This window comes from Planococcus citri, chromosome 1, assembly GCF_950023065.1.
Source record: "Planococcus citri chromosome 1, ihPlaCitr1.1, whole genome shotgun sequence".
NCBI lineage: Eukaryota > Metazoa > Arthropoda > Insecta > Hemiptera > Pseudococcidae > Planococcus > Planococcus citri.
In genome coordinates this window covers 45671913-45699748 of record NC_088677.1, presented here as the reverse complement: position 1 = coordinate 45699748, position 27836 = coordinate 45671913, and the positions used below count along the sequence as shown (strand labels likewise).

The window sequence follows — 27836 nt, the reverse complement described above, 5'->3', positions numbered from 1 at the left end:
TTCTATTTTGTTACATTTTCGGATTTCGTATAGTTAAATTTAGCCTATAATTCTTGGCGAGATTTTCGACTGCGTAGCATCAATACTTGATAAGTTTGATCAGGTAAAACTCGATACAAATTTCAAAATCTCGATGGTTTCTTGTATGAATTTTTCCTTCATAAAAATACTTATTAAAACCGCCTATTTGACGTCCACAACGGTTAGTTTTCAAAAACTTGGCAATATATGGTGCAAAAATATAAGTTAGTGAAATTAGAAAACTTATTAATATCGAAAAGTCCAGATCGAAATTTATAATTGTTGGTATATTTTCACGAAATGAGCTACGGAAAAAAAAGAAAAAAAATATTACGTCATTACCCACTTATTCGAACCGTGCTAACACCATCTGCGCATTTTTGATTCAATATTTTAGAAAAGTGGTAGCAAAAACTTATCATTATTGACACGCTTATTAAAGCTGCAGCATCGCCCTTAAAAATATGAAAAAGAGTGAAAGTATCAAATAACTAAAACGCATGGTAAAATATTATCACAAAAAGTAGATTCAATAAGAATAAAAATATTTCATAAGCACATGCTCTTGACATTTAAACGAAAGTAGAGGGTAATTTGAAGAGCGAAATTTGGCTACTCTCGTAATTTTTCAACATACCCTTGCGCTAGCACAACTTGAAATAAACATAGGGACGAAAATTGGTTTCAATTATGTAAGTATATTATTTTAGGAGACAGGTTTGCTATAAGGTCGAATCGTGAGAACTCGAAAGTTCAAATCGACACGGTTTATATTGTAACAGGAGGCGCCGAGCAAAAAAGTTATAATTTCAAGACTCGAATCGAAATAAAAAGAGGCGTTGATGCCACTGCTTCGTAAACCAAAGTTACAAGTATAATGACCACGAACCTTGAAAATTTCAATTTAATCTTTATCGAAATACGAATAATACTTACTCAGCCAACAACATGAAACGATTCTTCAAGCATAAACAACAGACGTGAACCAGAAAACTTACCCTTACGTCAGGTTGTCAAATGCAGCCGCGAAAATTCCTCAAGATCAAACTTTGTTAAGCCTTTAATATGCGTTCCTTGTACTTTTGTAGTTTTTTCCTTTTTTTTTTCGACAGATACAAATAGCGATATTACAACTTCACATAGTTAATCGAGATTTGATGAAATATTGAAATTTATAAGTATTTAATATTATCTCGATAACGTATTTGGATTGATTGGGAAATACATTTGGTCTGTGTTTACCTGAAAAATTTAATACATATAGGTACTTACTATGAACTTTGCAATTTAATTAAGAACCACCTATAGCTTTCTACGTGGCCTGGTATGCGAGCTATGTAATTCATACCAGCAAGTGAAAATTATTCTAAAGGAACCTTTGAATTATTTTGCTTCAATACCTCCATTTTCCATAATTTTTCAAGACATACCTGAAAGTTTTTTTTACACATTTAATTGAAGTAGATAGGCTTTATCAAATGATTTTTGCTACGCATCACTAAAGTAAGTTTATTCATTCTGCAGTTGTTTTTTTTATTTATTCGAATATTGGGATTTTTCGACCAAATAAAACCCTATAGATGCATGTTTTAATTCAAGTATCAAAGATTTTTTTCAAGAATCAAAATTAAACGCATTTATCCTATAGCTAATTACCCAGTCAAATAATTAAATGTGCGTAGAATAAACCTCTATTTAATCAGACAGCATCTCTTTTATGCGTTGCGTTTGCATTTACAATATAGGCACCTTCTACGGGGGAAATACCTCAGCTCGAAACGAAAAGACTTACGCCTCACGCATAATTTCCTAATAAATTTGCACAAAACGAAAAGCTCTGCTAGACTGTTGAAAGGAACGACTGTTAAATAAAAAGAAAGCGCGAAAAGAAAGAGAAGAAAACTTTAGCATCGTGGGAAAGCTGTAGAAAGATTTTTATTGTAGAGGCGAAGTACGAGTACAAACACATCAGCTCGATTATACGAATTCATAATGCTGGGTCCGTTATAAAGCGTACTTATTTAAATTCGATTTTTTTCTCACGTAGGTATAGAACAGAATTCTCGTAGCAAAGGTAGGTACTTTTAGTGCACTTTAAATGCCAAGATATACCTACTTAGATTAAATTTTTATTTCAAATTCTTACAGATTTAAGCCTGAGTAAAACGAATACCTAAGGAAGGGTTGGAAAAATAAAACAAATAATTACGGAGTAAAAACCAACAATAAAAATATCGAGGGCCTCGGGTATAAAAAAAATTCTATTATGACTTAAACGTTGCCATGTTTATTTTAGTGTGTAGCAGAGTGTACCTGTAGTACCTACCTTTTTTTTTTCAACGCGCAAACGAAATAAAACAAATCGTAATATTAAAATGCCGTACACAAGTTTTGCCATTCGTTAAAATTTTCCAAATCAGATAAAAGTGAAAAACGTATCTACTCATGCATTTATCAAATTTGACATTCAACCATCATTGCCAAAAGAAAAAAAAAACACGATTGTGTTAAACGAAACTATGTCAATTATTCTACGTCAAATGTGATCCATTTATTGTTGCACGTTTTTTCGCTCTTTTTTTGACTGGTTAAAAATACTCGATTGATGATCGTTGATTTTGTTTCCGTATTATATGCTCGGTGCTCGAATAACGGACGACTTAGACGCGAATGAGATCGAATTTATTAATGATACTTAGGTGATCTCAGTTCGATAATACGGACGAAACCATCGCTCAAATTCGAAACTTTCGTCGCATTAACAACTAAATGTACTCGCGGAGTGATACACAAAATTCATTTTCAGCTTAACTTCATTTAAAGACGACAATTTTATCGTTTCTCTTCCATTAATTTGGTTAAATGGATTAGACACACGTTCGGCTAAAAACCGTGCACGTTTCCGCTGTAATCATATATTAAAATATAAAAACTTCATTTTCATCCATCTTCGCATTCTTCCACTAATTTCTTTACAAACGCCTTTAAACATACGTTGTTAGATGCTATTTTCGTCAAAAAATTTCCTCATATAGGTAGGTAACCGTTCATTTATGTACTTACTTACCAGGTATAGGTACCTATACTAGGTACATCCACCTTCAACAGACTTCGCGTTGTTACCTATAGTGCGAAAATTACCATTATTTAAATTCTGGTCCGCGTTTTCATTTATGTTGCGAAATTATCCATTAACTAAAGCTTTAATTAATAACACTGTCGTGTATACTTACAACTACGATAATGAGTTCTCCTTGTTCGTTTTATAATTTCGTTGTTGTTTATTTTCATTTTGTTATACATTTACTAAAACTTGGGATATTTTATTTGTCCGTAGCATGTTTAATATCGTTAATCATTATGAAATAGTATTCATATACTTACTTACCTACCTACACCTGAAAGTAAAACTTGAAATCTAATTATTTTATTTCAATAAAGATTTAACACGTTGAGAGAAAAATGAATTTTTGAAATCCATTTGTAATTTTTATAGTATTTATTAACAATATCTACTCAGTACCATATTTCTGTGCTATTTTCTAATACTTGACCAAAGAAAATTTGTTTACAAAGAGATATCAAAATTTACTAGAATCGCATACGGGGTGTTCCGGGACGGATGATCAATAATTTACTTGATAATATACATATTATTGTGTAGCAAACCAATCTACAGAATTTTAAGTTAGGTTGCCAGTCCCAAAAACTAAAGGGACAAATTTATGAGCTAAAATTAGGAGGCCGATCTTAATTCTTCGAGGTTTTCCATTTAAAAAATATATATTGCATAAAAATTTCCCAATATTCACGAGTAAGTAGCTATTTCCTATAACTTATTTTGAATTGTATAGGAAACTCACATAGGTACCTAATACTTCCCTATTATTCTATGTACAACTATATTACATATCTATCTTAAATAATGAAAATTAATAAATACCTACTCGTAATATTTAAAAAACAGTCTGAAAATGGAAAAACAAAGTAAATAGTTGATTTTTCTTTGTATAGGTATTTAATGGTTGTCGTATGTTCATGCGAGGTGGCGCGTGCTACTCGAAAATTACCGCAAGTTTGTTAAAAGTGCGTAAAAGTTTTATTCGCGGATTTGGGCCACTTTATTACACGCGGTTAGTAAATAAAAATATGGTCGGCGGGATGAAATTTTTCTCTAATATCTTAAGGATGAATTCTTGCAATTTTTATGACCAAATAGTGGAAATTCTTGGCTCGTAAAACTTTCCATAATTTATGAAGGTAACTTTTAGCGTGCAGGGTTTAGTTGTGTAAAAATAAGCGTAAATAAATGATTAGATTTTTGGGGTAAGAATTACTCGCGTATAAGATCGCTGGATATACTTACAGTACATTTTTTCCACCGACTTGGCTTTTCGTTTTACTTGTATTTAAATTTTCTTCGGTAGGTAGGTAGATAGGTACTACCTAGAAATTTAATAAAATAAAAAATATTACTATTTTTAATTCAAAAGAACGAACAAACTTGAATGGAGAATTCCGTTTTCCTGTTTGCAACTATCGATATAAATCTTAGAAATAGATGGTAGACGATAAATATCAAGACTTCGAGAGAATGAGAAAGAGAATCTGAAAAAGTAAAGAACGATGATGATGAAAAAGAAGAAGAGTAAGAATAGATCCGAAAATTTTTCTGTTTTTGCAAAGTCGAGTCGGCCTCTCTCCCTATCAATTCAGAGCAAGTTTTTAAATTTCCCGTGAAAAACTATAAATCACTGCGTTGGTAATATTGTAATAGGTAAGAGGCTTCGTAGGTGAAATCAGGTTTTTGTGAGATAAATTTTCACGTCCACGGGCACAGATATGCAACTTGCATACCTTTTTTTATTCAAGCAATACCTATAGATCTGTTGCTTTCACAGGATTTTCCTCTCCGTTTGTCGAAATCGACGATTAATGAAATATAACCATATTACCTTACGTATAAGTATTTAAACTTCACTTTTATAAATTCATTTCGAATAAATTGAAAATGTTTAACATTTTGCAGTATATTTGAATTTCAATACCTACGTTATGCTGGTTTATGTAAATTCTACCATTTAAAAAGACGCAAAAATTTATTTCATATGTAGGTAGGTATGGACAAAAATATCAAACTCGAGCAAGCGATTTTCGAAAGCAAGGCCAGGGTTTCTTTTAATATTAAAAAAGACGATGCCAAGTAAACCACATATCACCATAACCTCGCTTTACCTACCTCTGTAGTGGTAAGTATTTTCTTTGGCGAATTTTTTCCATAAATCTCAACGCATAGTTTGACTACGAACATTACTCAGTTTCGACATGTAAAAAGTGTGTATTTTAAAGGAAGCACCATCTAAAATATATAGCTTTTTTTTGCGAGTATGTTTATTTTTTTATACAAGAAACTGTTTATTCGGATGAAAATTGAAATATTCCGGTTTATACCTACTTAGCAGTACATAGAATCAGGATTTCTGAAAGCGAAAAAAGCTTTTTAAAATTTCACTTCGATTATCACGATACGAAATGAAACATAGATATTTATTTCATTTTGAAATATACATAGATTTACTCTCAGGAGTAATTAAGATTGAACCAATGTAAGTATACTTAAAATCAGTCGAATAAAAATAGTCTGTAGGTACTTATTTACTCAAAGAGCAAAAGAGTAGATTTTTCGGTCCTCAGTTATGCTTACGTAAGTAAGTAGGTAAGTAATAAAACACCATCTGAGAGTTTGTTTTTATTTTAATTTTTCTCCAAGTATTCTACGCTGAATGACTCGAAGTAGAGTACTAATAAAACTCGGTCGAGTTTTCTCACCCTTAATTGAATGGTTCCATCAGAAAAGGGCCTAACTTCAGTTAGGCCCTTTCATAATAAATCGCAAAAATGGATTCTACAGTGGAAATACCACCTAGCACACTTCGTTACTTAGCGCTACCTATAGTCACGCCTTCAAAACTGAACGTCAAAGTCTGACACCTCCGCCGATTTCTCACCAAATTGTCTCTGAGAGTCTGGTGGTTTGCGTTATTACTATGTTTTGCAATTGGTTTTCATAACTTATCAGTGGTACACCATTTTTTACAGACAAAAGTAACTTTTTCGTAATTTTTCAGTGGTGCGGAATTTCTTAAGGAAAAAATAAATTTCTACAAAACAGTTGTTGAGAACGTTTAAATGACCTATTTTAACCCAACTTCGTTATAATGTTATAAAATATTGCCTTTTACATGATAAAATTACGCAATTCAGCACATTTTTTCATCGAAAAAGTAGGTTCACAAGAAAGGGCCTAATTGTCCACTTTGTATTTTCAGTGTTTTCTTTGTATTTTATTGCAGAAAAGTAAAAGTAAAGAATGATTTTGAATCTTCAATGTATGCGGAATGAAAAAAAATAATAAGTTGCATGTTATTCTAATATTTTCTATATGATATTCATATTCAAATGTTTAAAATGCGTTTTTCTCGAATCGCCATCTTTTCAGTTAGGCCCTTTTCTGGTGGAACCATTCAATTAGACCAAAAGTTAATTACGAAAGAAGTTAAAAATAGACCTTTTATGCCAAAAACACGCCCCTATTTTATGTAGCCTCTATACCTGATTTTGGTCGACGCACTTTTTAAATTCAATTAAGTATTCTTTTATTTCGCTCGTTCAACTTAAACGAAGAGACACTGCTTAAAAGGCAAAAATATCTGCTGATTAACGTCTATAATCAGTTTCCTGCGGTCGCAATTTAATTCCCATTTCATTTGGTGCTTATTGACCATTGACACAGAAAATTTCTTTCGATTTTGAAATACAGTATCTTCTCCTTCCCCTACCATCACTACAAAGTATAGGTATCGACTTCGATAAAAAGAGGAGTTATTTCGAGCATAAGTATACAGATACCTGTTATAGTCGAATTGAAAATTTGGAAAACATCAGTAAAATTACAACACATTTTTGATCAAATAAGTATGCAATGTTTACTCGAGTTCTCAACGATTCGAAATGTGGAACTATTCTGCATTGCACTAGGTATCCGTCTTTCCTTAAGTTAATCCACTTCAGCAGATGTGACCTTCATATGCCCCTGAAACGATGATAAAGTGTGGAAACTTCGATCTGTGAGATTACATACGACCAATAGTCAGTAGATAGAGGTACTCCTTTTAATTTGTTTTCCTTTTTAGTTCTAAAAATTTCGAAGTTTTACCAACTGCGATGAAAAAAAAAGAGAAAGACGAGGAAAAAGGCGCAGAATGATAAGACCTATACGTCATATTTGAAAACGAGCCAATATCGGCAATTGAAATTCTATTGTGAAATCTAAACGACTAAATATAAATGAATGAATAGGAGAGGAAGAAAAAAAAAGCTCGATGTAGTTCACGCGGATGAAAAGTTGCCGGTTCATTTCTATTTGAGACTTGATGTTATGTTGTAAGCTGTTGTTTGGTGTCTCGTGGGACAAGTCGTAATGTTGCTGTATAGGATGTGTATCACTATCATGCACTTCTATACGAGAACTGAATTCCAGAGAACAAGTTAACTTATTTCTTTTCTTCTTCTTCTTCTTCTTCTTCTTCTTCGGATATCAAGTTCAGAGTCTTATAGATGAAAATTATAGATAGTCTGAAAAATCCCAACTTTTTATATAACGGTCCGTTTTTCATTCTGTATCTTTTATTTATTACCGGCGTTTCTGTTAAGGCTGGAAGTTCAGCGTGGAAGGGAGAATTTTTTCACAACTGCGTGTTGTGGAAGTTGGTTTGTTATTTCGATATTTCATTTTTTTTCAGCTTCCAGTTGTAAACACAAAAATAAACCTAAAACAAGTGGAATAAAACTGACATAAAAACTTCTGCCTTTTAAAATATTTATATTATGCGGTATAAATGTATTTGTCAGCGATTTCAGGAAATCTATCGCACTTGTATGGATTTAATAGGTCGTTTTTCAAGTTATATTGTTTATTGTTTAAACTTTTTTTAATTTTTAGAATACCTAGCGCGTGTTTGTGAATTAAACGGTTTTGGTAAAAAAAAAAAAAAAAAAAAAAAAAGGAAAAGGTGTGGAAGTTTTTTTCATTTTTTTTTCTTTTTATGAACTTTGAAAAAGAGAATAAAATTTATGGAAGTGTTGTACATCTGGAATTTTTTTCTTCATGATAAAGACTTGATTGTAAAGATTCATTCTGCTGTGATGGTAGATATTTTATACCTTGTTTTCTTTTCACTCTTTTTTTTTAATCAACATGAGAATTTATTACTTCGCTGACAAGCGTGTTTACCGTGAAAATTTTGTGAATCTCTTTAGTTTAATGGATGTAGTGTATGTACTTACCTGTTGGTACCTACTGCAAATTGAGTCGTCTGAAGCAGACAGCATAATTCAGATTTGTGACTGCACATATTGCACAAATCTCAAAATTATTTATGGTCTTATCCTGAAGTAGGCGCTACTTATTATTGAATGAGTGCAAAGTAATCATGCCGATCTCTTGAATTGAGGAATGAAGTCTGCACCGATGATATCTGACAGGATTTTCCTCATATTCCTTCAAACAATAATTTTTGAGGTTTGATGGAATCGATTTTAGTGTTTGGCATAAATGTACATAAGGAGGCACCTATCTGGATACGTGTATGTTATGTTCTGCTTTGAATTTTTTTTCATGACTACCTATTTTATCCGTTTTCCCCTTCTATAAATTACAAACAACTAAGAACTACGGGCATGGTTAGGCACGTCAATATTTAGTAAAAAATTAACAGCACATGCTTTGAAGAAGCTCTTTGCCATGCCATTCTTAGTTTACCTCGTTTAGTAAATGTTGCCTACTTAAGTAAGTATACTTATCTATTGAAGCGATCAACTGAAAATTAGTAAATGCCTAGACTTACTGCCTATTCATGTTCCCGAGTTGGATATGCCTATACAGAGATACAGTTCTGAATTAAAAGTAAGGTACCTATGTAGCACACATGGTTTTGAAAGAACTAATTAGCTTAAAACATTCTTCATTATTTTTTTGATATCTACTACGTAATATGGTGATATCTCTTTCGTGGATTTGCGCGGTGCGTTTCACATCAGCAACATTAAGGGGACCTTTAAACAAAAGACTCTCCATAGCATAAAGCTTTGAAGAATATTACACCATAGTAAGTTGGGTACTACCTATAGGCCTACCATTCACAGAATTCGCAGTCTTCATTTTCGTAATTACCTTTACCTTATTTCTCCCCTATCTACCTACCTGATTCTGCTTTGTACATATGATGATTTTTCAGTTTCTGTTTTGTTTTCATTTTCGCCATTCATCTGTACCTTTTTTTCAACACGCGTTAAGGTGTTACATTGAGCAGAAAGGAAGCCTCTGCGTGAAAATTCTCATCATCAGTAAGCAGATAAAACTTTTTTTAAAATGAAAAACATCATTGAAACAAAAAAAACGAATTAACAAATTACTTACGAGGGAACTTCTCGAGGTGTCCGCCCCCAATTTGAACGGGACCCGATTTTTCAAAAGAGCATTGCCTACCCCCCTACCCCCGCAATTAAAATTTCAGCTGTCCAAATTCATTTTTCATTCTTTGGCGAACGTTTGAAAATTTATAATTGATCATTTTCAGTGATTTAAATAGAATAAATTCATTACCTTAATCTAGAAACATAACCTAGCAAACTCTAATATAATAAACCTCCTTACGAAGGGTGTAATAATCTAGTAATTAAAAACACCAAAAAAATCCCTTTTAAAAAAAAGTACGCACTTGATCAGTAAAAATGATCAAAATGTCCTAAAACTAGTATTAACCTCTTTAAATCCAAATTTTGGCTTTTCTAGCCATTCTGGAACTTTCCAGCGTGACTTTCAATTTCTCCACAAAAGGCGTAAATATTAACTTGGGCAGCTAAAAATCGAGTTGTGCCTTATACTTGACCTGTTTAGCGAGTTTATCCATATATGTGACCCCGCCTGACAAAATCGTCCATTTCGACAAAATTTCAAAAAATGTTTTTTTCTCAAAAATCTGATCTTTCAACCCTTAAGATTCATTTTAAACGTCATTATTTTGGACACTTTTTTTTGTCGAAATGGTCGATTTTGTTAGGCGGGGTCACATATTTGAGCCGATTCCAAGGCGGACACCTCAAGAGCATTTTTGTGACCAGATTTTTTTAAAGGGAAAAGCTAAAAAAATCAAAAGTGTCCTGTTTGCGAGGAAATTTTCAAAATTTGGAACAGTTTACATTCCTGTTGTCAGTCATAGATATTCATTTGCACAATGCTCACAGCCTCTGCATGTATACATTGGTACATCATACAACACGTACCTACTTAATTTATTTTTTATATACCTAATTAAAACATCACGTTAATGTTATCATCTACTATAGAACGAAGACCGAAGGAGAAAGTACTTACCTACCTATGTAGGTATTATGTACATAGTTGCCATTAACATCGTACCTACTTTGGTCGCTTTGATCGAAAATAAATTCGTTTGCGCGTGGGAATGAAAATTTGATTTTTTCAGATAGTTTTTGTGCGAGTAAACACTTTACGTGTTGATACTCGTATGTATAGGTATTTTATCGCGAATATGTTGACAAATGTTGTTTGACAACTTAATGTGATCTAGGTATGTATTGAATTGAAATAGATATGGTACAAGTTTGCGTTTTTTCACATTTATTCTTTTTTGTTTTGTTTTGTTTTTATTTTTTTCGTTGAAACCCTCGACTTGATACTGGAAGCATTTTAGATTTATCGATCATTAAAATAGGTACGTTCATGACGAAGAACAAATTACGTCTAAACTTTTAAAAGTGCGAATGAAAAGTAATTTTTCACTTTCACTAAGCGGACAAATAGTTGCTTTGAAAATGGTTGAGGGAATAATCCGAAAACTTTGTATAAAAGCGTGTTTTCTTATCAAACCATTTGATCGTTATCGTTTTCAGGAGACCGAGAGAAAAGTGAGAAAAAGATATATTAGCAACGAAGATCCTTTTACAGAATTGTAATTATTAGGAATAGATTTATTCCTGATAAGAGAAAGAAAAAAAATACAACGTTGTGCGGCTGTTTCACATCCAATAGGAAGTTCGGAAAATTGCTACAAGTCAAATAAAAAGTTTATATCTCCTTTCTTGGTGTCTTTTTTCACTTTTTTTGACGAAACGCGAGAAACGCGACACACGAGACAACGACGAACGTGAAAAGAAAAGTTTTTAGTTCTTAGTACTTTTGTAACGACTTATCTCGTTTCAAAAACTCTCGTATGGGGTACGATTAAAAAAAGATTTACGTAGTTGATTTTTTTGTTTGTTTCAGATTTTGGGCGGATTTTTATTCGGACTGGCCGTCGCAACGCGTTTGGACACCGGACTGAACGAGTGGATAGAAGCGTTGGATATATGGCAGTTTTACGTTGGAATATATATTTTGATTTTCACGTCGCTGCTCATAATAATAATTCCATTCCTCTCCTGTTTTTCAGTTTATCAGGAAATAAAACAACTACTTTTATCGGTGAGTTGGTATTTTTAAGGAATTGAATTTATTTTTTATCACATGTAGCTTAAGTGAGCGTTCAAGTATGGCATGTGGTTGAAATCCCAGCGCTGAATTTATGTCATGAAAAAATACTCAATGTGTTTGCTAGCAGATGTCTTCGAGCTTTGGAAGAACTTGAGTGATGGCTTTTATCATCAACTTGTTGATTATTCGCGGTGAAAAATACCTAGTTAACTGAAGTGGCTATTTACGTATACCTACTTAGGTTGTTTCATTTGTGCTTGGAACTTCGGAAGAGATGGCCATCTCTCCTTCCCCTACCTCTCTTCCATTAGCTGTGAAATTCAATCATTACGTTCAAATTCAAACGAAGACCAACTTTTTTCCAATTTGAGGGTGAAAGACTGAAAGGGAAGCTTTAGAGGGCACGAGTCCACGAGAAGTCGTATGCAAAAAAATAGGAATACCTAATTCGAACTCAGCGCTCTTGAAAATTTAATAATAGAACGACCACATCTCATTTGCAATCTTTCAATGTTTTGACCATGTTTATAAGAGCACTACCTACTGCGGTGGAGTCCAGATAACAATATGAATCGAAAAAATAAACTTCTTGATTAGAGCCGTTGTGTCCCTACAAAAAATATTGAAATATCATTTTGAAAATCGACTCGTTAAATAAAAGCTAAAAAAATTCCCTCCCTGTATTTTTGGAAATTTTTAAACGGTACCTTTCAAATTTTTACTCATCTTGAAAAGTTGAGTTTCACTCTGCTTATTTAAAATTCCTTGTTTAGAACGCCGCAAGGGATCTTCTCCAAGTTCATCTGCCAGCACTTCTGTAAGAAACAGTAAATGAATGCGTAAAAATTAAAGGATGATTTTCAATCCATTTTATCATCGAAAGAAAGTCGTAAAAATATGAACGAAATCAAGAGACCCCCACTTCACTTTTGGTATGAATAACGTAATATGTGCATAGCAAAAACGTCGTTATTTACGGCAAACTGGTTATGCAAATTTATTAACGTGCCAGGTCATCAGGTTATACTGAGTTTCTACTTATAGGAGCACAACCTACTCTGATTTTTTCTGCAATTATAAAAAGCTCTACAATTATCAAATGGGTACAGTTTTTGTTCAAGAATCTTGAAACTCCAGGGGATGAAGGGTCCTTCCAAATTTCAATCTTTGTTATACGCGTACATATTTTTAGTTGTGCCAAAATCTATTATCAACTTTTTTTGAGTAAACCTCCTACCACACCGATGACTCCCTGAATTGGGTACATATGTAGTAAGTACATACCATAAAACCCAAGAAACGAAAATGTTTTTGATATTACCTACAGATGTCGAATATCAAATTGGGAACTTACTTTTGAAAGAAAATGCGTTCGTAGCCTCTTCAGACCCCCTTAGTACCCTCTGCATTTTGACAAACATTCAAAAAATTCAAAAAATCGTGCGATGTATCGTTAGATATGGAATGTCTTTACTTTGCTATGAGCTCAAATTAATCTACTCTCACTTTTTTAGATATAATGATTTTTACTTGAAGATTTTATTTTGAAAGCTAACCTAAGTAGGTATATGATTTCATAAATCACCTCCATTGGGGAGTGCGATTTTGAATCTAGGTAGATTCGAGTTCATAGAAGATTTGTGTAAATTGTACAATAATTATTCTGGTGATGAATGTTCACTAGAAATCAACCATTTTTAAATTGTGCTCAAAATTTCCCACCGTGGAGTCATCATAACGCAACTTGATAGAACTCCATTCTTTTTTTCAAACCGATGAGCCCATTTAATTACTCTTCGGTATATAGATTCAATATTCCACGTATTATCTGTTTACATAGACAGGTATCGTTGTTTTGATGTGAAATGGAATAGGTACTACTACGAATAAAATGAATTACATAGGTACCCAACATTCAGAAGTTTTTATAGTTGTTGATTAAAAATAGATAGCTAATGGGGGAAAAACCTGTATTAAAATTTTCCATTTACCGCTCTTTTTCATTTATTTGTGAAAAATTAAGCGAGGTACCTATGCATTTTTATCATTTTCAAAGTTCACAGTCGATTTATATATTTTTAAAGTTTCGATTGAACCCTGCGATATGGTGGATGGTTCACTTTTTTACTTCATTTTTTCACTAAATCGAAATAACGTTCCGAGTATATAAAGTTAGTTAATCACGTAAAAAGCTTTTGAAAGATTTTCGGTTCTACGTAAAACAATGATTCGCTTTGTTTGTTAGGTAATGGTGTTGGAAAAGTCGTATCGTTGACGTTTACGAAGCTTATAGCTCCGAAATGTACTTGCGTTTTAAGCTTAATTTGAAAACGTGTCAAAATTGTCACGTTTTCTTTTTTCCAATAAACGTCATTTTTTGTTTCAGTTTTATAACCCTGTTAAAGTAAGTAAATGTTTCGGTAAATCGACTCGATAATCCGTTTACCTTGCAGGTGACTTTAGGGATAGGTCGAGTTTTCTGATTCTTTCATTTCTGTGTACAAACTTAATACTTAAGTATAGTTCCTAATTAAATTGGTCAACTTTTAGAATAAGTTAGATACGTAGAAGGTTCGAATTTTAAAAGACCCATTTGACGAAATATGTATTATGGTAAAAATATAATATTTTTTAGGTACCTATCAACAATATCGTTGTGGTTTGACGAATTGTTTTTTTTTAAGGAAGAAGAACAAAGAAACTTCAGTTTGTTGACTTTTTAATTCAAACGAATGTGTAATTTATGTGCCTGATGGCAGACGATGCATGAGACTGAATAAGAAGGGTATTTGCCAAATTTTCTCAAGTCCTGTATATATATATGCTTGCGTGCAAAGTTAAATGCATGAATAGTTTCGTTTCATTCAGGCAACAAACATGTGTATTATTTGCAGCGTCTTTTTTAACGCGGTTTCGTCGAAATACAGTCTTTACACACTACACAGGTATAATATACTTGAAAGTTATTCGTTCGAAACATGCATTACCTTAAGCTACTTATCTTCAGTCGTGTTTGTCATTATTAAACTCCATGTACTTACCTAATGATTATTTACATTTGGAAATTTGTTCATGTACATCTTCTGTAAGGGTACCTATCTAGATCCATCCACATTGGATTTTTAATTACTCGTAGGTACCTATAGCGTCCTAGCTTATAGTTTTCGTTTAAGTTGCAATCATTTACGTGAAAATGGCATTACTGCGAGTAACTACTTACCTAATGCAAAAATCTTTTAAAATTACACTTACTAGTTGAACACATATGTAACATCGGATTACATAGATGTTGGATTACGCAAGCATAGTACTCTATAATAATTTGAGTGGAAAAACTTGTATGATCAAGGGATCCTATTGAGCTACGCCCGACCTTGAATATGTAAATCATGAAGTAATTCGACGACTATCTAGGTATAAATAAGTACATATACAGTTATAAACATCGTTGTTTTCATTTTGATAGACATGGGTGTTTGATTGTGAGAAGCGTGTTATTAAAAGCTGTAGAATAAACGACCAGTGACAGGTGACGGCGACGACGGCGTATATTTTGTCTAATTTTAACATTACAATAATAAATATTATTGCGTTCAGTGCGCATTATCCTTCGAGATATTGCCTGATAATTTTTCCTTCTATTGAATTGTTAGGTAGGTACATATATGTTGAGCAGGTACCTACGTATAATGTTACAAAATTCATCATAAATTTTCACAAAGTAAAATAAATGAATAAAGGTGAGAGGTAGAAATACTTGACCAAAGAAAACATTGATTTTGTTCATCGAAAACACTTTTGTAGGTACTTAGGTAAAATATCTAAATGTATCCAGGGAATAACTTTTTATCATCTTCATCGGCTCAAACACAATCGTGCATTTGTTGAAATGCACTATGCTATCATATCCATGGCATTCATAGGCCAACAAAGTTGCGGAACGCTTTAATAGATATCATAATTTTATTCGACGAGTTATTATTTACTCGTAGCCTTTTATTGGCAGTCTATGAAATGTAAACGTTTTAAGCCATTAATAGAACATATATCGAATGAAATATGCGGAAGCGTGCATTCTACATAAATTTACTAATTTGGATATTTTAACAATTCATCTGCAAAGTGCCTGATAAGTGATGACTGATGCGTGGGTGGCTGAACAAAAATATTTACCGAACAAACGAACTGCACTGCGTGAGGTTTTGCAACCTATTGATTATTATTTCGGTTGGTAATTAGCTCGACTATTTTATTTTGATTAGACGAGAACAAGGTAGCATAATTGTATCGTCACTGAGACGAGTTTATTAATTTCACCTATATGACCTATACTATGCTTTGATATATGTACTTCGTATCATTGGTGGCCTTACAGATACATGTACCAAACACATGTGTGATGCTTGAAATTTAATCAATACACAGTCTATTGGGGTGAAAATTCTATCATAATAGAGGACATGTGCGTAATAATGTGTTTTGCTGTGATAATTTGACACGAAGAGTTTTTCAAATGAGATTAGTATCTATAGGTACCTACATAGAGTGTCTGATGAGTGGGTGTTTGACAAGAAGATTCTAATATAACCGAGAGTAGATGAGGTACCTACCTGAAAGGGAAATGTGAGAAGAGTATGTTGTCCATTGATCGAATAGAAAGGGGGAGTATATCCTTAAAAATTTAATTGTTGGTATTTTCAGTGGTTAAAAATCTTGATTTGAAATGCAAAAGAACCAATACAATATCTATACCTATCTATCCCTAAAGAAATATATCACGATGCTTTTTGAGCCTGATTTTCCGCTAGGTCGTTCCCAACTTTATTATAAGTACAAAGACTCGCCTCTCATACTTTTTTTTAGAGATGTTCGTCTTCACACAATTTTTCACATCCAGTAGAAAATTATGATTAAATCACCAATCCAAATTCGAAGTACTCGTAAAACAAGTGTAGATGAAATTCAAAGAAACAAACAAATGACAATGAGTGGAAAATTGAAAAATTTTCTCATTTTTGAGCTAATAAGACATAGGTTTAGGTACTTGAGAAATGACGTAAATTTTTGAAGAAGAGGATGTAAAATTTCAAAGTAGCAAAAGAAGAAGCGTAGCTATAGGTACCTATCTACATTCTTGGTTTGGAAATGTTTGCAGCAAAGATGATGTTGCACGCAACAAGAAAGAACGAAGATGCAACTTATCATTTGAGAGGAAAGTATCATCGACAATGATAATCACCAGTCGCGTCAGAGAAACTTTTGACTGTTGCTGTCTCGTCGGTATTTACTTTTACCGAAGTGTATAAAAACCACAAGGAAAACGTATCTTTTTCATTTACGTGAAGGAAATTTCCTCGTATAGTGTGGAATGATAGGACGATACGTGCTCGTGCTCTCGGTAAGCATAGCGCAGTAAAACACCCTTTACCCCTTTAAATACCCGAAAACTTAGCTCAGCACAAAAAGAAAAGAAAGTTCTGTTGCGTGTTAGTTACTTATACTGCGCGCGGAATATAAATGTACCCATTATGAAGTTAAAATAAAGTTAGTTTTGTGTGGAAAACTACATCTTAAAAAAGTGCTCGGGTGTTTTCTAGATATGCTTGTTTAATTTACGGTATTAACAAAATGAGGTTATACGTTCCATTTTAAAGAACTTTTACTTTCGACAATATGTGTCAAATAAACTTTTTCTCGCCCTCGCGCGCGATTTCCATTTTATGCCAAAGAAAGGCCTTACTGGTTGAATGAGAAACGGAATATTGTACCTACTACCTAGCTGTAGCTATAGGAGCTGCTTATAGTACGTATAACGTAGGTACTGTAGAGTAGAGATGTAGGTGATAGGTATAGGTATATATAGGTGTGTAGTAAGCACTAAGCAGCACTCGGTGGGTATAAAGATCTCACACCTCAACCCCAAGAGCGGCAGAATAGCGAGAAAAAAGGAAAATAAACTCGCTCTAATTTCTTTAGACGTCCAAGTATAGCAAAAGCACGGATATTGAACGCTTTTATCGCGCACCCATCTCTATGCTAGCGAAAGTGCGAACGAAATTTGATCAAAGTTTAATTATTTTACTTTTCAATCACGGGAAGTGAATTCGACTATTTATTTAAAGATCAGGCATTTGCAGCTGCGTACGATTGGTGAGCTGAAATTAACTCGACGGCATATAAAATTGCGTAGGTAAATTTGTCGACGGCGCCGGAAAAATGATTGATGAAAGCTAAATTATTTCATTACTTTCCGTGCGTGTTCGCTCGCTCGCTTGCGCGTATTTTCATTAAAGCGACGCGTAAGCGTAAGCTTATTTTTCAAAATCATTTGTGATTTTAAATAAAAGGGTGGTAGATAGATAGGTCTATATACCTACAGCTCGCATGAAACGCGTAGGTACCGCACACGAATAAATCTCGTTACAAATCGATGTGAATTTTCTTAATTAATATACTCGTAGCGTCGTAAAATCCTCCTTTGCTTCGCAAATATAGTTAGCGGCGCATCGTGTGGAAATAGGTACGAGCTAAATTGCGTACAAATATAGTTAAATCGCGCACTCTTCCTATATACGAGTACCTACCTACCTATAATTACCCTATAAAAGTAAAAATGAAAATAAAATCCAATTACGTCGAAATAATTAAACCCTAGAAAATTAATTCCCGCGGTTATAAAGTAGTACATATACCTATACTTCACATCGAGCCAAAATTTTCAAAGCAAACTGGGTATACAGTGCTGCTGTTGCTAATACCTTCTGTGCAGAGCAATACAAATTTTCCGCGTTAACAGCAACTCTTTCAGGTGTGCCACATGTTTCAACAAGTATTCTTTGTTTTGTACCAATCATCGAATGCAGTCTTGGAATTATATAGGTTCAGGTGTTTACAAAAACTTTGAGAATTTGTTGTAAAAATTTACACCTGTGCTTTGGAAAATCTTTGACGTGTTTCATAACTTACGTAACAGTAGGTGTAGTTTTTCGACTCTATCTTCATCATAGTTCTGGTACTACTAGAGCTTCTATTTTTAGTATACCCGATGAAATCTTGGAAGTTTGAGGGGACCAGGTTGAAAAAATGATGATATTGTATTCGGCACTTTTCAAAAACATTGCAATTTGATGAGTAAGTACGTATTATGTACCTATATCGCATCATTTTGTGATTTTTTCAGGCGCTAACCTGAATAAAGGGGTCACAAACTGGGGATGTGATGTAGGCCTACCTACTGATGTGATGATTGAGGTAACATTATAATTTCAACCTATTACTGGTACCAAAATTTTAACGAAATGTCTCAATAACGCTAAAGTTTAATTGCGAGAATCCCTTTGGGCTACGTTGTAGGTAGCTAAGTTAATTTTTTCAGAAAAAAAAACTGTATAGGTAATACCTACTCATTCAAAGGTTTATTCAGTATTTTTAAAAACAGCTCTTCATCGAGACTCTGCGAAAAAAAATCAATTCGTTTTACTGCATACCTTTACCTATAGGTACTTACCCATCGCACACTTATACGTACCCAATTTAGATAATTCTTCGCTTTATTCCTGATAGTGAGATGTTTTTTTCGTCCGAATTGGATTACAGCTTTGGTTTCAAAGAACGATTGAAAAGCGTGAAAAATAGGATGGTTGCGAGCAGAATGTTGACGAAAAGCCTTCAAACTGGCGAACTTAGTTGGGCGGAAATAAGTTCGATAAATGGTCGCCTAAGAACTGGAACTAAGTGAATAATGTTGTTTGATTTGGCGAAAACTGGTAAACTTTTTTTTGTTGCGTATTGAACGAAATATTGTGGTACCTATTAAGAAAGAGGATTTTTGATGGATGTTCGAAGTTCAGTTTTTTTTCTTGGCTTGATTAAACAGAACGTCGGTATGTCCTACCTTTTTAGCAAGTCTTTTATATGAAAGATGATCATGTTGACTAAGTGTATGAGGATGTACGAGCGTATCTAATAATTAAGCGCAGTAGGTGGGTAGTTGGTTTTTTTAAAATTTCATTCTACTTCAATGATTCAATTAAATCTGAAAACTTACAAAAAATTAATTCGATCGTAAGCCAACATCATTTTTATCGAATACCAATATACCCCAACTTCCTATAAACGAAAAAAATCTCGTTAATTTTGTTCGCTGGATTGAATTTTTTGGACATTGAGCCCTTCTGGTTGTTTTCTCGCAATTTTACGTCCAACTTGCCCCATCTCATCACGTTGTTAACAAAGTAATAAAAATATACCTACGTTTTCCAGCCAATAGTACGGATCATTGGTTGCAAACAGTCACCCCGTCTTCTTGCAAAAACAACCGACATAAAAACTTTACGATGATATTACATGGTAATAATGTCAGCTAAACTAGAGTACAATGAAATGAACAACCGTATTAAAAGTTGTATCGGCCATTACTTACCTGAATATTAGGTGACTCGATTTCACGACGAAATAAAAATGAATTACATGCATTAAAGAGGATCGTGTGGTAAACATCGGCGGCGCGTCCATGTATGCAAGTAAACTTTAGACACCTACGTATAGGATAAACTAGCCTTTCGGATGTGGAGGTGAAAATTTATACACGGGGATTATAATGAAACAAGCGTACCATTTTTGTAGAAATTGAATTTTTCCAATTTGTTTTATCGATTTTATTTTTAAACATTCGTGTAACGTAGGTACTAGGTAGGTATCTACTCGTACTTAATCTCGTAGCACTAAAACTCTATAGGTATTATAGCTAGACCATTTATATCATCAAAAAAAAAAAAAAAAAAAAAACACTTTTTGCGTTCCCACTTTCTCATTCGTTGGTATCTACCTACTATTCATCTTCATTGAAAACAGTTCGCTTTAAAATTTGTAGGTATTTTTAAATACCTCTTCTAATCACACTGTCGAATAATATAGTCGAAACGTTTACCTATACACACAAACCGACAAATCCTTTTCAATTACACTTTTAACGTATATCTACCCAGCCAATTTTTGGTCATCTGTCAATTAAGTACCTATGCGATGGTTTTAGCCATCCAAGCTTGCGCTGATGACGCCTCGTAGGAAAGGGTGAAATGTGATACTTTTTGTGGCCGCGAATTCGCCAAGCTTGCCGATTAATTGATTACAACGCCTACAAACAGATATCGCGTAATTTGAGAAATAATTAAATTTACAAGCTCTATTAGGTAGATACTATTTCGTGTGTAGCCATAATTTTAGAACGAATGCGTTGCGCATATATTCCCGTTGAAAGATTACACGTCATCACCGAGCACAATTTCTGAAATTTCACTCTGCATCGTTAATGGAAAAAAATCGAGTAGGCAGGGCTGACACTTGTTTCTTTTACATTATTATACGCGTCAGCATTGAAAGAAGAATTTTTAACATTCTTCCAAAGCTACAATTTTAAACATTTCTGACTCCGACGATTTTTTCCATCGAGATGAGATAAACGACGCATTTCTCAAATATTTTGAAATTTTAAAATATCTCGATTGAATTTGCTTTTTAAAGTAGGATCAAACATTCATGATCAAAAATTTCTTTGTCGCGTGGAATCTTTTTCTTTGATAGGTACCAAACTTTGTAATGCAAAACTGAATGGCAAAGATGAAAGTGATACCCATTGACAGCTTGAAAAATTGCATTCGGAAAAAGAAATATACGTACCTACTCTGTTGTTTTTTGTGCCTAGAGCTTACTTTATTTGATTAGTTGGGACGGAAAATCATTTTACAAGCCTGAAAAATGTATAATCCTCGAGGCTTTGTCTCATCGAAGTATCATAATTCAGAGACTTAAAAAAAAATACATCAACCTTAAAAAAAGCTATGTACTTCATTGAAAAAATTCTAAAATTCATCACTTATAAAATTACCACCAATTATCATTAAATTACCATTTGAAACCCAGCAATAAATGGCGATGATTCTATGATTCGTCACCTTAAAGGCAACGGCGTGTATGTCCAAAATTTTCAATTTTGAGGTTTTGGTATCATCAGAAAGCTGAGACTGCGACAAACCTAATGGTGTCACAACATTATTCTTAATTAGACGGGAAAATTATCAAAAATTGAAATTAAAATAATTTTTTGGTTGGAGTATGTCCAGCTTATTTGCGAAAAGCGAGTATGTCCATGAGTATGTCCATAACACGAAACCAGTGTAAAATTTTGTTTGATTAAGTTGTTCAACATCAAGTTTTTTTGTATTACACAGGTAGGTAAGTAGGCAATATTGTGTAGTTTTTACAGTAGGTACACCTTTCAAACTGACGTTACATTGGTTACAAATTAGTTTTTTTGCGTTCAGTTGATGATAGTGATTTTTTTTCTAAATTTGGAACTGCGCAATTTTTTTTCCAACATGCACATCGATTTTTTGGAACCACACAATATGTGTAGAACTACTCGTTAAAATAGGGACTGTTTTATTGCACAGTTGATTAATTTTCATTTATGAAATATGGACATACTCGTTAATTACCTCTTGACATCCTGGACATACTCAAAATAATATGAGTGTGTCCATCTTTCACAAATAAAAGTTGGTTTTACTGCACAATAAACATCGTTTTTCTCAAAAGTGGTCCAGACATATTACTCTCTAGAGTTATTTCAGCTACAATAGTTCAAAATTTCATCGCTTGATATCACCTTATGACTAAATAATCACCATTCAAAGTTTAAAATTGCTCTAACTCAAAAAGTGCTTTTTTGGACATACACGCCGTTGCCTTTAAGGTGACGAATTTGTGATTTCTAGTTCGGCAATAGGTATTCTCATATTCTATCACGATAAACCAACACAATTATAGGACTTCGAAGGGAATTCGTTAACAAATATAATCCAATCCCATCTTGCCGCAGTCTCCATCTCATAAAAATAAATGGGCATAGTAAAAGAACTAAAAAAAAGTTCACATTGTGACAAATTGAGCGTAATTTTTAACATAGCGTAGGTATAAAAAAAGTCAGCCTTTATATTACGCATTAACTGAAATTATTGTTTCTTTACGACTTCGGCGATCAAACATGAAAATAAAACAGCTATAAGGTCAAAATACCTACTATATATAAAAGTTACATCGCCGAAAAAATGATTCCATTGCATTATTACGGCAATAATGGTAAAAAAATAACCTCGAGATGAAAATAATTCACAATTCCGAGGTCTTAAAAATATCAAAATCGAATGTTACAATTTTTTTCCCATTAGGTACGATCCCCTAAAAAAGTTTTTTTTTTCACTTATTGCCAGTTAGGTGGGTAGGTATATAATTCTTTTTTTTTTCTTTTAAAAGCAGTTAGTATGGTAGTCGTGTAAGCGAAGCCTACAATCAAATAAGTGATTTATCGCGCAATATTTCGTTTTAAATTACTAACATGCTGAATTTATTTGCAACGTCAGTTGAAATTTCAGATTTTCTGAAATTCGCGTTCCACGCTTATACTCTCATATATTGCGTATTTACGTTCCGGCTTCCTCTTTGACCAGAGGCTATAATAATTCTTCTTAGACAGGTAAAGAATGTAGTTGATGGCGTATAAAATTTTGACAGCTCAATCCCTCTGCGAAATTTCGATAATTTTACTCCCAGTGAACACATATAATAATACCTAACGCTAATACAACTATGTACGTATGTTGCTTTTCAAAACGCCTGGTATTAAACTTGCAATTTTTTTCCTCGAACGTCTCTCAAACTAGGAAACCCGCATTGTAGTATTTTCCCATATAATCGATACATTTATCGTAAAAAAAACACACACACAAAACATTAAATTCTCAGTGCTCGGAGATAGCCTTCATTCTGAGAGAGAAAAAGCGAAAAAGAAAGAAACCAAGAAAGAAATACGCAATACGATATCTTTCTTTCTTTACCAGATTAAGATTTATATCAATTTAAAACCAACATAAAGTATAATTCTTTTTCTTTTGTTCCCAAAGTATCGATAAAAGTGTCCTCGAAATGGAGGTTATTCTTTTCATAATGTAATTATTGATAATTCATATCAATAGCTTTGTAAAGCTTTTGCTTGCAAAGGGTTTGACTGTGTAGTATGGGTCAGGCAGGGTCACATTGAATCGAAAAGCTGTATTTCAGCTTTCTCATTCGCAAGCTCCTTAATTTTGATTCATACAAATCGTAAAAAATCGAAGTGGGTACCTAACAATTGTAATTTTTTTTTAAAAATTGAGAACTTTCTGATTCCATGCACCCCGAATACGTCCTCTTATTTGAGTATAAAATCAACTCATGGTTACACAGCTTTTAGTTCCTCATCCCTACCGACTACCAACATGTAGACCAACTGAAGGAGGACACTTTTATTTATTTCTAAGATAGGTACGTCTACTAAAGACAAACGTTGCTTAGAAACCAAGGGAGGAATCACCTTGATAGGGTGGTAAGACTGGTAAGCTATACCTATTTGGAAGCGTATTTACAGAGATTGAAATTTAAAAAATAAAATACTACTTTTAATTTATTTATACTTATCTAATAGGTACCTATAGGTATTCAATTTTTTTGATTTTTTAAATTTTGGCGACCTCTACATAAGGGAGACAACATTGTTTGGGTTAGGAGACCGAAGGATATTTTTGAAAATTCTTTTGGGGATGCTCGATACGTATTTCTGAGCACACATTATTTCTTAACTTTCCTTTTTTTTTGTTACTAGGGAATAAAGGAGTGAAGCTGTAATGGAATTTTTAAGAAATCTAATCAATCGCTGTAGTAGGTTACATCCATTTTAAGAAAATTTAATTTCCCTATACATGAACATATATTGGTAGGTACACATTTTTCAGAAAATGAAAAAAGGGAATACTTTAAAGTCAAAGATATTTTTTATTAGGTATTTTTAATAATATTCGGCTTAGTACGTCGAAAACGAAGCAAACGACGATTCAGAATAGAAAAAAATTTCCCAAAACAGTTTTAGTAAAACTAATAATGCTAAAACGTCATCCGTTTGCCGCTAAAATAATAAAATGAATAATCTTAAAAGTTATTTTTCAAAACATTCTCAACCTGAAAATTCAAATAAAAAGCAGAATAAAAAAAAACTATTCGTATAAAACTGAAATTCCATTTCCTTCTTTTCCCTTTTTCTTTCAACTTTCATATATACCTTTTGTTATTTTCCAGTTAAAAGATACACTTTTTTTTTTTTTTAATAAAATATCTGTGGAACGTTAAAACTTCTTACTTTTACGTGATATTATCCGAGCTAAAAGTAAAATTAAATTTTATACGCCATATTATCATTTTTTATTATCCTCGCGACGTTATAACGAAAAAGAAAGTCGTCGTCATCGTCATTGTATCATATAATATTTGAATTGTTACCCCTTTGTTGTATGTTCGACGTAAGCACAGGATACACATATACCTAGTATATGCAAGTAGCTCGCTTCCTTTTTTTCTGTAATGTTTTTGTAAAAATTTTCATCGTTTTCTTTTTCGACAATAACTTGCAAATTTCAACTCGATGGCAGTATATTGCCTCAGTAGCGAAACTGCGACCGAATTATTTCCAATATAATGAGAAATGATGGTTTTGGTTTATACGACTACAATTTTTAGGTACTATACTTATATATACATAGGTAGGTACCGTTTATTTAAGCGGTGTTGTTGTAACGTGAAAGTAAAATGCTAAAGCTTTCGCTATTTTCGCTTGAATTTTTCAAGATGATATTTTTTTTCCTCGAGAATTCTGGTTTTAAAACGAAATATTATATTTACTGTAGATATTTTTTGAATTATTAAATCTTCGCATTCGAGGTAAAAACTCCATTTAACGTGTCACTGCTTTTTCGCCATGAACACGAGATATTAATGATTATCGAATGTACATACATACAAACACTTCCCCAAATATGTAGGCAAATACTTATATTTGAAGTTTGTAGAATTAATTGAGAAACAAATCTTGCGCTTAGAGAAGGAAAAACGTAACATATTAACCATTTTTAAAGTCAACAGATTACATTGGGTTATTTTGTAAAAAAAAAAAAAAACCAACAACAAAAGAAAAAAGACCATTCGAACATTAGCGTAAATTCTAATGCGCTCATTTTATAAAATAATGGCAAAAAAGATGTTTAAAAAATTACTTTCGAGTCATTAACTATTCTGAAACATTCAATTTAATTATTCGCGTTTATAGCGTCGTTTTTTCTCGCTTAGTGTTTTTTTCCAACTAACTCGAGCCTCGCCTTTTTTTTTTTTTTTGCATTTGTTAATAGAATAACATGATTCAACTTAACTTCCTTATTTGTAATTTTTTTTTGTTTTTGTTAACTGGTAGCTTGCGAGTATTTGAGAAATTTTACGATCGAACACCTCGAGCGAAATTGAAAAAATAAACGATCCGAAAATAGTACCTTACAATCAAATCGATAGATATAGCCTACGAGCGTGTTTTGTAAAACAAAGCGAAGTGTTGGCGGAAAATTCTTTGATACGGTTTAATTGACTTTTGTCGACAATAGCTTAACGTCTTACAGAGGGGTTTTCCTATCGCCAGATCGTCGATGATGAGCAATGTACGTGGTGTAATTAAGATCGGCTTACACAATGTACGTAAAAAGATAAAACTTTTGGCATGTTTCACATATCCCGATATAACATATCAACGTGAATGGAATTTTAACTGTTACCATAGGATTGTTTCAACAATGTTTTTCCAATGTTTCGCACACAACACCCGGCCCTTCGGAGTGATGATATGATTTGAAATAAAGAATTGTCAGCTTTTGATAGCATGCTAGATTTGCTCAGAGGATATAATGATTGCTATCTGCTACAATGTGTTTTTAAACATTTTCGTTAGATCTGTTAAACAAATAACGTGTCTCATATGAGATTAGAAAACGATTGAATTTACTCTCGCATCAAATGCAATAGGTACCTACTACCTACATTGGTACAAGTCATACATACTTGGATAAAAATGAAGTTATCTGTAGCACACATAAATGTGCATGTAACATACCCAGGCTTATTTTAGATTTTGACGAAAATTAATGAGGCGGAAGTCAACTTTCAGTGGCAAACTATCCAAAAAATTTGTTAGCGTTGTAGGTACATAGCAGAACGAGAAGCTGAGCCAGATGTCTTCAGTATTTTTAAAAAGACGCATTTTTCGGTCACTTTTAGGCACCTATAATGTCATCATCTGTCCAGAACCCCGGTCGCCTCCTTTAAAAATACAATTTGAATTGTTAAACCTCTAGAACCTCCTATGATCCATTAACTTTGAAATTCAATACCTCTTTTAGCCCTCTACCAGTGACTTGAAGTCTGAAAATTGATGGATTACAAAAACTTTGATTTCTCAACGTTTCACTCTTTATTACCTATCTACCTACCTACAATTACATCAATGAAAATGTTATTTTAGAAAAACTAACGCCAGATTCACTCGTCCTCGCTAGTTAAAATACCTCAATAAACATAGATACTTTTTCAATCATTTTGATGAAATTTTCAAAATTCATGATTTTTTGTTTAATATTTTGGTGGATGTTTGAAAAAATTAAACCGAAAAAATGAATTTGGTCAAATGGCGAATTTGATCGGGATGACGGGATCAAAAGTGGTGATAAAAATACTTCGATATGCTGGGCAAGAATTCAGCATACTTACTTAAGTTCTCGCAAAATGTTTGAAAAGTGTCATGAAATTGTTGAAATACAATTGTGATTTTTGAAATCCACTAAATGCTAATTAGATCGCATTGAAAATGGTATCAAATTTCAAAATCAATGGGTCGAGGAGATTCAGAAACTCGAATCGATGCTTTTTTCTAGTGAGGAACTGGGCAATTGTGGTTTTTCATAGGTGACAGCTCCTGAAAATAGCAACAAAAGAAAGTCGTAGGAATTTGAAAAGATGGTCCCACTTTGAGAACACCCGACTCAATCCCATGTACAGGCAAGATGCTCAAACGTTTTCTGGTTAGTCTTCTATTCAAAGTTAACTTCTTTACCAACTTTAATCAAAATCCAATATTGTTTTTTTACTTCACCCTTCATCGGATTTGTGTATTTTGAGTAAGGTAGATTTTTCGTCTGACTTGGTTACCAGCCATGCCAGATATATCATGGTGATAGGGCTGCTATCTATCCCACTTGACAATAGATTCGCCGGTTGAAAAGCCGGTGAAAAAGCCGGCCCAAAAATGACAGTAAATTTGCTGGTAAAAAAACGCCGGCCGTTTAAAGTGGCTGTTTAT

General features: G+C 33.2%; 1 protein-coding gene across 1 annotated transcript in view; it reads left to right on the top strand.

Moving 5' to 3' along the window:
• Tsp2A (tetraspanin 2A) overlaps positions 1-27836 on the top strand; it is a 114115-nt gene that overhangs the window by 47504 nt on the left and 38775 nt on the right. The window contains exon 2 of the mRNA XM_065345417.1: positions 11369-11566. Within this exon, the coding sequence (XP_065201489.1) occupies positions 11369-11566 (198 nt within the window). The remainder of the gene's footprint in view (positions 1-11368; positions 11567-27836) is intronic.